Source organism: Rhipicephalus microplus, chromosome 4 (assembly GCF_043290135.1).
Source record: "Rhipicephalus microplus isolate Deutch F79 chromosome 4, USDA_Rmic, whole genome shotgun sequence".
NCBI classification, from domain to species: domain Eukaryota; kingdom Metazoa; phylum Arthropoda; class Arachnida; order Ixodida; family Ixodidae; genus Rhipicephalus; species Rhipicephalus microplus.
Genome location: NC_134703.1, coordinates 39,988,498 through 40,003,083, shown reverse-complemented (window position 1 = coordinate 40,003,083; position 14,586 = coordinate 39,988,498). Strand labels below are relative to the sequence as shown.

General features: G+C 44.5%; 1 protein-coding gene across 2 annotated transcripts in view; it reads left to right on the top strand.

Moving 5' to 3' along the window:
• LOC142814235 (uncharacterized) overlaps positions 1 to 14,586 on the top strand; it is a 226,306-nt gene that overhangs the window by 205,367 nt on the left and 6,353 nt on the right. For both annotated transcript variants that reach the window (XM_075892597.1, XM_075892598.1), the window contains exons 3-8: positions 1,594 to 1,691; positions 4,376 to 4,536; positions 5,939 to 6,093; positions 7,043 to 7,121; positions 8,879 to 9,029; positions 11,724 to 11,874. In XM_075892597.1, coding sequence (XP_075748712.1) covers positions 1,594 to 1,691; positions 4,376 to 4,536; positions 5,939 to 6,093; positions 7,043 to 7,121; positions 8,879 to 9,029; positions 11,724 to 11,874 — 795 coding nt within the window. The remainder of the gene's footprint in view (positions 1 to 1,593; positions 1,692 to 4,375; positions 4,537 to 5,938; positions 6,094 to 7,042; positions 7,122 to 8,878; positions 9,030 to 11,723; positions 11,875 to 14,586) is intronic.

Below are 14,586 nucleotides of genomic sequence, written 5' to 3'. Positions count from 1 at the left end.
TGGGTGCACATTAAAGAACCCCAGGTGGTCGAAATATCTGGAGCCCTCCGCTACGGCGTCTCTCATAATCATATTGTGGTTTTGGGAAGTTAAACCCCACAAATCAATCAATCAATTAAAAAACCCCAGGTGGTCAAAACTTTCGGTGCCCTCCACTACGGCGTCTCTCATAATCATGTGGTGGTTTTTGGACGTCGATTGCTAGATATTATTATTATTAAAAGCTCCGTCCGTTGAAATAGCTTGTCATTGTCTGTGCAGAGAACGAATGCAGTTAATACGTTGTGAATTCGAAATGGATTAGGTTGCACAGATAAGAATGCCAGGCCTGCGTGTAAGCCCCAGCACATGTCACAGCGAAAGCTGGAAGAGCTGCTTTTCAGAGCCTTTTCTAAACACTCATTGGGTAACTACTGCAAGCACACTTGCTTGATACCCACTACAGCATTATTAGTAAAATGTTTTGGTACAAGGCCAGCATTCGCTATGCTATTTTTGTCACTTTTCTGAGAAGTGTGGTATCCGCTAAACACTTGCAAGGATTGCCAATTGTCATGCAGTGGCTGGCGACGACGATAAATTATGCCTGAAGTGGGTATGCGCCAAAGTTAATAGGTGAAAGAGAACAAGCTTTTGTAACGGGCTGGAGCATTGGACGACTCACTCGTTACGCTATTCGCACTGTGTGACGACAGGTTGTTCTTTCGCCATTTTAAAACACCTTATAGGTCGTATTAACGCGATTGCTTTCCCGACATCAAGCCTACCTAAGGCAAGTTTGCCAACGAGCCCCCCAAGCAGCAGTGTGGCTCCGTCCGCTGGGTGTCAGCCCATGGCCAGTACTTGGGAGGGAGACCATCTGGGAACACCGAGTGCTGATGGCATCCTCTTTTTTAATTAAGAAAAAAAAAACCGGTGTGGCTCAGTGGTAGAATACTGGACTGGCACCCAGTGGACCCGGGTTCAAGGCCCACTGTTTTTTTTCGTGATTTCTTGCGATGTGGTTACGGACTCCGGCGGCGGTGGCGGACAACTACAGTGGCACGTGACCTGATTTGTGACCTCATAACAGCTTCCGCTGTAAAAACGTGCGAGGTATCTGAAATTACAAAAGAAAACAGGTAATGTTTTACGACATGATCCTGATAATGTTATGAAAAATCACTATGGATTACAAGTCTTATCAACACTATGGTATTGAGAGTAGTTTTTTTTATCGGAAATTTCGTGAATGTTGTGCACTTGCATCTCTTAACTTTTAATGTGATTGTTAATAAATAGACTTGAAAATGACGTTCTCGCATTACGGAGACGCAAATGTATTTCTCTTTTTGTGCATTGGCCAAGGTTAGCGTGAGAAGATGCGGCGATTCGTTCTAACGACAAAGCTTTTAGTCAGCTCGAGTAGCGACACTTCGTGGGATGCGCTGAATAGGAAAAAGGGCTGAGTTAGTTTGTCGAACTGTACCATGCGAGCTCTGCCCCACCTTGCGACACAGAAACGGGGAGAAACCAAGGGCAGCATTTTTTGTACGCTTTTCAGACACGCCTTTCTCGCCGATAGGCGTAACTGTTCTTACACCTACACCGCAGATTGTCAGCCACGAGTGTCGCCAGGAAAGGCAACGTTTGTCCTGCCCTTGGACAACATCTACGCTTGCGGAACAACAAGAATGCACAACAAGCTCACGGTAAGCGACCTCGCCTGCCAAACTGGCATGGCTGAATCCTTAAAGAGAAAATTTTAAAAGCGTGATCAGGCAGTTGTTTCTTAAAAACGCCAACTTTTCTCGCCTCTGTGCTTACTTCTTCTTGTACTTGTTCTACTACTACTACTACTACTACTGCTGCTGCTGCTGCTGCTGTTACTACTACTACTACTACTACTACTACTACTACTACTACTACTACTACTACTACTACTACTACTACTACTACTACTACTACTACTACCTCCTTCCTCCTCCTCCTACTACTACTACTACTACTTATTTTTCAGAAAAAATAATGATTCAGAAATAGAATGACAATTGAAATGAAAAAGCTCAGCGAGTGAAGCTCAATAATAATAATCATAATAAATGCAGAAGGAGTAGCGGTTATGCGTGAAGAACTACACCAAGATAAAATGATATTCATCACTAAAAAACCAAGAAAACTAGGCAAGTTTTATCGCCTGTCGAGCTTTGTAGAAGTATGCCTTTTTATATTATGCATAGAGAAGTGTGACTTCGGGAAGTTTTTTTTTTTCTCGAACAAAAAAATTGAAGTTTATCGGCGGATTTTATTTATATTTGCAAGATGCGTAGCTCTACCTAATCATTAAATGGCAAAGCTCGAGGAGCAAAGCCTGCCGAATAAACTTGAATTCGTATATGGCATATGCTTATCGATGCTTACTCAAACCATCGCTCACAGTCTTGTCGCGCTCTTTTATCGCGTGATTTCATAGCTGTGCCCTCCATTTAAGCTCCATCTTGCAGCGTTGTTGACAATCTCGCGACGCAGCACTTTTTGTATTGAGCCTGATAGACGACGAGCTGCGAGGACACACTTCTAATATATGGCGCTGCCTTGTTTGAGTTTGTCAGGCGTTATTGCACGGAAGACTGTTTACGGGAGGCAACACAGGCACACGTATACATGAATGAATGTTGACCGTGCGTGTTGTAACGGATGGTCTCTCTTGTGTAAACACCCGTCGAAATCTCATTTGTAAAAACGTTCTTAAAGGGTGACGCGCTTTCGCCCTTATCTTGGATAGTGCGCCACCCACACGAAAAATCCTTTTCGTGGAGCTCTGCCGGCCCACGTTGAAACTGAGACGTCAGGAAGGTTTGTGTGGGCGAATTTTAAGTAATAAAAAACAACAACAAACAATGCCCTGCCTGCTGCACTGAAGTACCGGCTGCCGAAATAAAGAAAAAAAAATGAATGTGACAACTGTAAAATGGTAATGTTGAAGAAAAAGAAAAGAAAAAATAAAGTATGGAGCGCCACCACCGTTGCCAAATCACCTGCAAGGTGTCGCGTGAAGAACTCAGCGACATATAGTACAAAACGGAGACGACGGAAGTGGTTCTGCGATGTCGATGTTTTAAGTATAGTGGCCCTTCCTGTCTGCTCCGTAAGTGGACTCGACTGGTCTCGCCAGCGCGACACGAGACACTGCTCCGCTTTGTAGGCGCACATTCCCATATCAATGGGCCCGGATTCATTGTCACGCTAGTTACGTGCACTCTTTGCGAAAGCTGTGACAGCTAGAAGGGCACCACAATGAGCCACAAGGAGCGGTAGTTGAAGCTTTTGTACGTGTAAATATAGTGTTGGAGTTAAAGCTGTTACATAGGAAATTAGGTTAACTTTGGGGGAAGTGCTTGCTCGTTGGGCTGCCCGATCTCTGTGCAGAAGTTAACTGGTGAACTAAGCCGTAGAAGTAACATTATTTGCACAGGGGGGAGTTACAGATGTTACTATGTCTTGTGTGTTTTCGGTTTTACAGCGAAAGCTGTTCTGAGATGACAACAAGGCTCGCGTCCACAGGAAGACTACAGTGAGACATATAAAGGCGCAGGTAGATTTATATTGGTGAACTACTCGCACTGGAAGCACGGGTAAACACAGCAACCTGAAACCATATGGACGCGCAGGGTGGTTTTGGGTTGCTGTATTATTTGGCTCATTCGGTAATTGCGCACAAATGCAGGTAGTCTAACCGACACGCGATGAGTGGTTTCCGGTAAGTTTGCTCATGTGTAGGTAGTACGTTTTCGTTTCCGTTTCGCTCATCAGCGCAATTTATTTTGAAAAAGCGGAACAACTGAAGCAATGCACTCTCGTATATTGATTTTCTATTCCATATGCACAAATATACGCATTACAGTAGTACACGGATTGCTGTTTAAAGAACAGCTAACTCATAATAAAATTCAGTGCCTCAGCACTACGTTCAGATGGTTAGCCAGTGAAGCTCAAACGTGTGTCTCAGGTGTTCATCACTAGCTTAATATCAATGGTTCAGTAGCCTGTCTCTTCTTCAATTAAATGAAGAGAATGACGTTGCAAACGGTGCACCAAATGGCGTGCCCTGATTTCCCTTTCCTTATTTTTGCAATTACTCTATATTCGCACCTCATCTTCCTCATCTTTAGTGGACTCGTGTTGAGTAGGGAGGCTCGCCCAGTGCTCTGGGAGATATAAGCTAGGAGAGAGAAAGATAGAAAGATACAAATCCATTTTGTGAAATTGGACTTTTAACAGAGATGTGAAGGCGTTTCCGCGCACATCGGACTAAATAATCTTAGTTCCACCTTTTCATATAAAACTTCGCTGTGATAATGCCACCAAATCATGCTGACTGCACTTGTTTTTGCAGGGCCAATGGATCTATTACCACCGAATAATGGTGGAGACGCCCGGTGAGGAGACGCAAGTCATTCTCGCAAAGTGCGTTCTTCCAGGGGGCTTCAACCAAACCATCACGTCTCGCGGACGCTCTCGTCGAGAATCGCTTCCATTCGACCTCATCGAGCCCGAGTAAGTGGTGATCGAGTCGACTTAGTCAGCGTAGACTCTAGAACATTCTTTGCTTTTATTGTGTTAACACCTGCTAGTGACAGAGGTCGTGCGACTGACAGCGACCTGCGTCGAAGTGGTTACATATTGAATAGCGCAAAAAAAAAAGACTTAAAAAGATATTCGTAGAATGCGCTGGTTTGAAACACACATTTATTTGTGCCACTTCCAACTTTTTGCCCCCCCCCCCCTTTTTTTTAGCGCTAGTCAACGAGCCAACATGCAGCTTTACCCCAGCCCACCGAACTCTCCACTTTCGGTTACTCAAACTGACCAATGCTGCCATCGGCAAGGGCGACAGGCTTGTCACCGAGAAAAAAAAACTAAAGAAAAATAAGTTTACACTAGCCGTGTAAAGCTTAAGAATCTGTGAAGCTAGTTGACCATAAGGGCATTAACGTGGCCTTGGTCGCCGATGGTCTTTCCTCGGCGTGGGCAAAAGGGAGTTGAAGAACAGCCTGTCACAGATCAAGCTAGAAGGCCTGAACTCCAGCGCCAGTACTAACGTGCCTGGCTGGCCGGAACACCCCTCGTAGAAACGCAGGCCTTTTTTTGCTCGTAGACGGCTCGCGCGGCGGGCATAATTGGCGCGGCGGCCACGCATACTGTCCCTGTCGCTGGGCACGCCTGATTAGCGACGGGGCGCGCGTGAGTAGCAATGGCACGGAGGATACGTTTTCATTCAAGCCTTAAGAGATTCGCTCTTGGTAAGTACACACCTTGCTACTGCACCACAGATATGTTCAGTGAAATTGCGACTGAAAAAATTGAGCAACGGGCGTCTCGTTGAATGCCCACAAATTAAGGTGACCTTATGAAACGACAAATGAAAACACCCTGTCTGTGCTAAGATATAATCAGAAGCTGACTATTGACACCGGAATGAAGATTCGCTTTTGAAGTGACAAATTAAAGCTGTTAATTCGTAGTGAGCGGGGATGGTTGGTTTTGGTAGCAGCTATGTACGCATCGTAGGCTGGCGAGAAAGACGCGGACGAGTTGATGTCTTTCTACTCGACCGTGCCATCTTCGCCAGTGTCAAATGGTGTACAGCTCTAGAGGAGAGCTGCTTTCCTAGTGAAGTTTTAATCATGGGCTGTCATTTGGGGCGATTAATGGCTTACGATTGCTTTGTGACCAGCTGTATTGTGCGATATTTGCGAGTCACTGGTGCGAACATTATTTTTTATAGTATGGCGCACTCGTTGTGTCAGTACTATGGTTCGTGGGGCTGCCACAGGGACCGTGTTCTTGCAATGTTTTTCGTTGACTGCTAAGCGCGAGAAAACAGCGCTTTGTGACGTTGTTTTTGTTGCTATGCTATTGTATTATATTTGAGCTAATTAATGACCCCCTATTGCAGGCACCTGAACATCACCGAGTATATCGAGGCCCGGGCACCTGTACCCTACCTTGACGTGGCGATCCGGCAAAATGGTCGCGTGCTGGACACTACTCTCAACGTACAGCCCGGAACGCCGCTAGAAATGCTTGTATTTTTGGACCCAAAGAGCAGAGGTATGACTACTGCCTAATTACTTGCCCCTGTCTTAAATTGAAAGTAGTCGGCCGAATTCGAAGCCTTTATTTTAGACGTTTATTTTACGAGGCACAAGAATGTGTGGGCTAGTCAGCACGCTTATCGCTGGAGGCTAATCACTTAGCGTCACAACACCGTTATTTTTCATTTATTTATATTTGGGGTCAAACTGTTACTAATCTGCAGCTTCACCTCGAAGGTGAAACCACTGGCTAGGTGTAGCATTGAGATTCGATTCACGGACGGTGTTCTAAACATGCGCATGTGGAACCATACCAATAAATGCTTCGACGCCCGTTGGTCGTTATAATACCGTAAGTTGTGAAGGAAAGGTTTTATTTGCGGGTAAGCTTTCAGGAAATGTTCCGGACTCTAGAACAGCTGCTCTAGAAACATCAACGATTGAATAGTGTATCCACCATACATTAGCATATAGCGTACGTATGAATATGTGATGCCCCACGGTGACAGAGATGGCAACAATTTGCCTGAAATTCCCGTAAATATGGTCGGTATCGTAATTTTTAATCTATTTGAAACTCATGTGTTGTGACCCTATTCAAAGTACTGTAGGTCACTCATGGGTACTTTCATTGCGAAACCGTGTTGCGATACTGTCACGAGACTTGTAAGCGAGGTCGAACAGATGTTTGTTAACAGGGGATGGACCGCCAGTGCATGCCGGTACTGCGCGCCGCTCTCCTTTTCACTCTTCTGTTGTTGTTGCCGCTGCTGTTGGTTGCCTCTGCTGTTGGTTGCCCCTGCTGTTGGTTCAAATTCACTAGATTTAACCCACTGTAACAATATCATACTTACGTCCACTGCTACATAGGACTTGCAGGGCGAAATTTAAATCTGGGACAGGTATACTTGCAAATATTGTCTAGACGTATGCGCACTGCATGCGTGATTGGATGTTTTATGCAGGCACCTATGGCATCTTAACCAGTTACCTGAAAGTCACAGACAGCGCCAACAAGCAGGAAGAAGTGATCGTCATGAATGGGTGAGCACAGCGTGCGAGATGCGAACAAGTGTGGCTGTATAGGTTACGCTTACTGCGACATCTTGTCACGTGATTCAAGACATGCATTTTTCATTGTTTCCTGTACACATATCAATTTTTAGAATGAATATCAGTTGAATTTTTTCGAGGTGGTCTGAAAATCTTGCGCAAATTGCACCAAATCTAGACGGTGCTACAAAATATTTTATAGCTTACTAAAGTTACTTTCAAGTCAAGAAGGCCGGACCCACTTGTTAGGACAAAATAGATAACTGGAATATTCCTCTACTGACTGATTTGCTTTGAAACAATGATGGTCTTTGCCAGTATCACCTAAACATTGTCCTTCAATGTAACTTTGTCCAGCCCATCTTTTTAGTTACCTAGATGCAAATAAAATGAGCTGCTAAAAATGAAAAAGCTTGATATTGCTTCTACAACAACGCTTGTGCTTTCGACAGAAGAGCACGTTGCCTGAACCAACTTTTTATGGTTGCTGAAAGCTTGCATGCTTTGTGTCGTCGCTGTGGGATGAAAAGACAACATATATTTATTGTTGGTAAAGATCTGGAGACGCGCAGCTTGAATATGCTACGGGGAACTCTGGTTTCTCAAGAACAGCACCTGCCATGTTTAATGACATCGTGGTTAAGCCACCGAGACCTTGCCTTTTCGTACGCGTTGCACACTTCCACTCGGATTAGTTCGTGGCGCAAGCGTCTGCCGTCATGTGCTTTTCGCCTGTGACTGCTTGTAATAAGATTAACTCAGAGCTCTGAGGTCAGCGTCTGATACTGCGAAGCGTACACTCGTTAGAATTGTAAGTGACATGTGTATAAAAAAAAGAAGTATTGTCACAGTCACCGTCGAAAAGTTAATAATGGACTCTGCTGCCTCTGCAGATTGGTCTGATACGTATTTAAAAGCGTAATTAAAAGTGGCAGATTACATATGCATAATCTAATTGCATAGACTGAAGATTTTCAGCAGTCCGTGGGAAAGTAAGCATGATGATTGATATTGAAAATCAGAATTAAGTCACGTGTAATATGGTCTAAACTAATGAAATCATTCTATAGTACAGATAAAGTATCAACACTTCTAATAACGTGCATATAGAAAGAAGAAAGAAAGCCAGATAGAAGTCTACAATTTACTTGGTATTCATTGAAGAATGCTTATTCGTTTTTTGCTATAACAGGGAAACTGATTACTTCTGTTAAAGCAAAAAAGATGGGCTTTTTTGCGTCATACCATAGGCATTGCTTTTTTTTTTGCTTCTGACAATGGTGTACAGTAAAAGAGATCGACAAAAGCCATGTTGCTAAGTAGGCTTATGACAATTTCAACTAACTTTAGTATCCACGTTTTGATGATGATGATAGTGATGATGATGATGATGAATTAACTTTTATTCACCCCAAACTACTTAAGTAGTGCAAACAGGCATGAGGCGGGGTGGTTCCCTAGCTATGGGACCCCCAATATCCACGATTTGGGCGATATCTACAAATGAAACAAGAAAATTTTTTCTAGGAAATGATAAATGTGTGGTAATTCTGAGAAAAGTGTGTGCGTGATATCAAGGGCATAAATACCGGCAACAATGCAGGTTTGATAAACACCAATATTTTTTTTATAATTGATGAAGCCCAGCGAGCACTGCTTGAGTGTTAAATAGGGCCGGATGGAACGTTACACCAAGGAACCTTCGAAGTAAGCATAATAATAGTGGCTTTACCCTTACTGCGTTTCAGGTGCTCAATCGACCCGTACATTTTCGGCAACTTCGAGACTCTCGACGGTGGTGACACACTTTCAGCCAAGTTCAGGGCCTTCAAGTTCCCTGAGTCGAATTATGTGCTCTTTGTCGGCACCGTCAACGTGTGCATCAAGGAATGTAAAGGCGTAAGCGAAACTTCCCACATGCCTCAATTTTTTATCACGTAGTCTCTAGGACCCGATTGAAGACTTTGTGAACCTCTAAACGATACCTGTTGGTAGTTATCACAGTGGGCGAGTGTCATTAAAATGCTAAGGCTTAGGCTTTGATGGCCTTGTCGTTGTGAGTTCACACTTTTCATTTAAGTAGCACTAATGTCGCGCTACTTACGAAAAAAAAATGTCGCTGTTGCGTCCCAAGGGGGAGCAACCAATGCGGGTGCGAGAAATTCAAACGTATATGCAGAAAGTCTAGCAGCTCGAAACGTACCGCGTGCTGCTCGAACACAAAGGATGCATAAAAAAAAGCCGCAGGGAGAGAACAACAATAAAAGAAAGAGAGAGAGGCTAACGATGGCTGAGTCCAGTAGGCTACCCTGCATAAAGGAGAAGGAGAATAAAAAGTTCAGAAGGGAGAATAAAAGGAGAGTTACAGAAGAAGCATAAAAAAAGTCACAGTTTTGCCTGACGGGCGAAGCACTGAACGTGATAGCAACATATTCGAATGTTTTACGAAGTAAGGCTAGCATTTTTAGGAGCAATGGTAATTGTAGTTAACATGTGCTTGCTAAGTAACCAAGTTTTTTTTTGCGGCGCAGCCACAGTAGCTGACCACAACAAGGCTCGTGCGTAGCGACGGCGTTGACGAGAAGCGCCCCCCGTGGGCAGCGCATGCCGGTACTAAGGGCTGTCTTTGGCAGGGACGATGATTGCACTAAATCAGATGAACAGAAAAGGTGAAGCAATGAATGTGATAGTGACAAATGGCAATGTTATACGAAGTGAGGCAGGCAGTCAACTCATTCAGATCCGATCTCACGAAACTCGACAAAACGCTGGTATAAGAGAACACTGCCGCTCCAGATACACTCTTTGCCCCGTTTTTTTTTTTCGTGTTGAGGGTGCAGCCCGCAGAAGCTCCCGCCTGCTATGGGGGCACAAGGCATGCGTTGACCGTTGCCACGATAGCGCAGCAACCATAAGCGCTCTTCTACCTCCTCCCCCAACCTTGTTCGCTCACGAGATAAGCGCGCGCAGACGACCCCGGCCGGAAAGGCGATGTTCGCTCTGCAGAAAGGGGAGGATAGCGCGTCCTTCTCCGTATATTATACATACATTTAGGTGTACGTGAAAGACGGTGGCGGCGATGACGGCAAAAAAAAAAAGAAAAACAGCTGAGACGTTCCATGTAATTGTTATTGCAATAAAGGTCTCTAGAACACACAGGCGTAAACTAGACGAGCGTGAACTATTAATTGTGTCGGTTGGTAGTTCGCGCTCAAGTGAACTACCAGCTCACGAATCCTTCTTGTGTTTAAGCAGCAACCCTACCCCTGTCGACTGTGCATAACCAATTAGCCCCTACTTTGACTCATTCAGCGAACGGCTACTTGTTTCGCAAGCACTATCACTGCAGAGAGATAACTACTTCTTCGCGGTCCATAGCATCAACGCAGACTTTGTGCTGAAAGCACAACACGCGCAAACCTCACCCTAATAGATAAGCGTAGTAGCACGCTTCATTGCGCCTTGCTGGTCAGTGTACCAGGTGGAGGTGAGCATCCTAACTCCGGCGAAAGACAAGCTGGGTGACAAACTTCAAAGCACGCCCTTTGAGCCATTGTGCGAAGAAATAGCGAACGAGCTTCTGCCGCGCTGAAGCATATCGGAGCTCTGCGTGCTTCTAGTGGTATACGGTGTGCTTAAAAGCTGCCGGTGGCATGCCGGAGAACGTACGCAGCAAGACAAAGCCGTTTAGCACGTCGTGCTGTGGAGCGAAGGGGCGTGGTTAGAATTCCTGGTCCCACGACTCGCAATAAGTTCACAAAAAGTGGCAGTGGCTTAGCTCAGCTATGCTAGGATATACGTAGCGTTAGCAAAGGTTCAGCTGATTATTCTTAGCTTTCCAGAGTGTCTAGGATTAGCTTGATTATCATGCTTACTGCTGCTACAATGACACACGTATATTTATTTTGCCGGGCAACTACTTCGGGAATTGATGAGTTAATCTTCTCCGCTCTACTGCACCATTGAGCAGCATTTGCACTCTCCTTCTCCATGGCTATACCACAGCGGCAAACGCCAGTCAGAGGCGCTATCAAGCGGCTCCAGCGCAGTGTCAGATGGCGACTGCACAGGGAAGGCGCGCGCGTCGGCGTCCATATGTCTACCAAGGCTATGACGGCACTCCTCTGGAAAGCGCACACCGGCGGCGGCGAGTCGCGTGCGGCCGCGGCCGAGTGAGAGGGAGGTGCCGGCTCCGGTGCGTGACACCACTGATCGTCTGCGCAGCGCATCGAATTGCGCGCACACCGGCGGCGAGCCTCGCGCGGCGGCGGGGTAGTATCATTGCGCATGCGCGGACCAGTGCCACGCGAAATTGGCCCAGCGAGGCCAGTGTAGCTAACGCTACAATATCTATAAAATAATATTGTTTCCTTAACAGTTAACGGTTACCGAGCCTCGGCCATGCTGAAACACATTGTATCACTCCTGTTTTCGCAGTTGAGCCGAACTTACTTAGTTTGCGTGGAATGAAACATTATTTGCCAGTTCTGTTAATGACATTCGTTCATTGTTTGCTTTAAAGAGTCGCTGAATGTTGCTTACATAACTGATAGCTCGAAGTGCAACGTGGTTCATTCGCTTTACCTTTATCAGGTTCCGTGTGGCAACGATCAATACGGCTTTGGCAGGAGGAGGCGTTCCATCCCTCCGGAGATTCCGAACGATCCGAACAAAGTGTTCGAAGTGGAACTCACCACGTTCCTCAAAGTTCAATACAGGGACGACCTTTTCACGCTCAAAAAAGGTAAGCCCACCGCTCAATATGTCGAGCAAAAGTTGTTTTTTTTTGTGTTGTTGGTTGTTGATGCCATTTTCTAGAGTTACTTTTTAATTAAAGCTGTGATTTGTTGTATGGACACGTCGATTGACGTGAAACGGGCAAGTATATTCCAAGGAACAGAATAAAGTTGTATTACCACTATGGTATTGAAGATAGCAAACGCAAATTGACGGAGGTGCAGGAGCACAGATGCGCTTTTTAATACCTACTCATCAAACTTCACTAGCTACAGCCCGAAAATTGGTAACATCACCAGCAAGGATATAAAGTTAGGACTTCTCATTCAAAAGCCTTTTCTGATTTATTTCACTGACCTTCGCTACGCAGAAGGAACACACGCTCATTTGCTGTTTGTGGAATAATAACGTTTCGGCCGAGGCGTCCTATTTTAATAAGGAATCACACTGTTATTACTTGGTTACCGCAGAGGGATGGTGGTATCTGAATTCGTTTTTCGCAAAGGTGCAACTATGTTTACAACTGTTTTCATTAAACATAATTATCAATACAAGAAGTAGTTCTAAGCAATGATATGTAGGTAGCACAGCAATATTTCTCCGCTGAAAACATTCATGGTGAAGAAATTAAGGCCAGGCTTGAAACTTGTTTTCACTTTTGCATAAAGCGTAACTCGCGTTTGGAACACATGCATTATGTGTGTGTGGTTCTCTGCTATGCGCTCATATTTTATCCACGGATGTTGTAAAGCCGCACATACCTGAAATTTATCACTCACCAACAAAAGAGTGATTATCATCATTAGCGGGAATTATCTCAGATATACGTTTCCCTTAAACATGTAAAATTAAAGTTCAGATAACATCTGTGTGATTCAACTTTCAGTAATTCGTGTGCATGTCACAGACCCATTCCTAAGTCACAAAGTGAGCTTCACATGAAACTTTCTGTCGCTTTGCCCACTTAGCTTGAAATTCTTCGCAAAGAGAAACCATCTTGTAAAAATTTTTGATTCATTCTCATTCTTCATTCGACATTCCTAACTTGAATATGAGGGCACCACAAGTAGTGGATCTTATTGTATTAGAGTCATTAATTGTGACACTACTATTATGCGCTGCCTCTGCTTTTAACCATGCTCAGCACTCTTCCATGCTTTCCTAACTGGTCCTTCCGCAACGTCGCTTTGCTTGTCTTCATAATTACGCACTCCATTGCTTTTGTGAGTTTATATGAAGCGCAGCCAAACAAGGTGAGCGTAAAGCAATGGGTAACATAAAGAGTCAGTATAAATTTATTCCAAAGCCATGACTGGGTGCCAATTTTTCGAATGCTATGGATATTGGAATACTTTTTATGTTGCAGTACTTCTGGTAAATTTCAATAACTATTGGGACTCGTAATAGGTTATTGTTTTTTATCAAAAATTAGTCTACACGCTTTTAGGTTAACAGTCTTTAATGCTGTCGCTTGTAGCTTGGGGTACGATCTAAATAAATTACAGAAAGAATTATAAGCACTGACGCGAAATGATTGATATAGAAATATGGTGGTCCTCATCATTTTTGCAACAGGGGGTTGGTGGTACCACTTTCCTCGTGAATATACGTATTATCTGGACTAAACGGGAGTTCGCTGCTCAAGTCCCACAATTCCGTGAAGTGAGGTACAAATATTCTTCAAAAAACAAGAAAAAAATTATATGGAAAGAAAAGACACAGCTTTGCCGCAAAGGCGAAGCAATGAATGTGATAGCAGCAAATTGGAAGATCACGCGCAGAATGGCAAGCAGATCGAAACGTGCCCCGCGTTTCTCACGCACAAATTACGCACGAAACATACTCACAGGTACAGACGAACGCGAACAAGCGTCTCAGCTCTCACTTTGCTGTGTCTGGAAAGTGCGCCCTCTTCGCAAACAGAGACTGTTTGACGATTGCAGTGACCTTTGTGCGCCCGGTAACTACAACAGAATCGTCCCGGTGAAAGCCCAAGGCGTAAGATTGTCCCTACCGCGAGATAAGCAAGAGCACGCGTGAGCGTCCACCCTTCCCTCTCTCCGCTGGGCAAAGTACGCGTGGAAGATGTGAGTGTGCGCCGCCGCGTTGTGATGATGTGGCGACGTGCGCTCAAATGCGCCATCTTGCTGGTAATGCTGAAAACATGACAGTTCCCCCCGAGATGCCCATCACCAGAAGTAAGTGGTAGATATAAATAGCTAGCCGTTTGAATGTTAAGGGAGGTGCTTCTTCGTGACTTAGTGGCGCACTCACAATTCAGATATCCGACGTTCGATTCCGTGTGCTGGACGGAGTCTTTTTCTGGATTATTTTTTCTTCGTGCGTTTTCATATATATATATATATATATATATATATATATATATATATATATATATATATATATATATATATATATATATATATATATATATACGATGGGTGACGGTTACGCCGGCGGCGAAATTCAGCCAAGAGTGTCCATATAATTGCTAACGCAATAAAATAACTGCGCGTTCAAAATACACTGCACTATTTTCGCGGACAACACATGCACGTTTACGCCAAGTGGTATTGTTTGGCACGCGTATTATACAAATGTTGGAAGATATCGGTGCACCACGTGAGAGCTTTATAGTATTTCAGGTATCTTCTTGGACGATCACTTGCATGTAATATTCATCTCAAGTTTTTAGGCAAGTACACGGAAGAGCGACAAT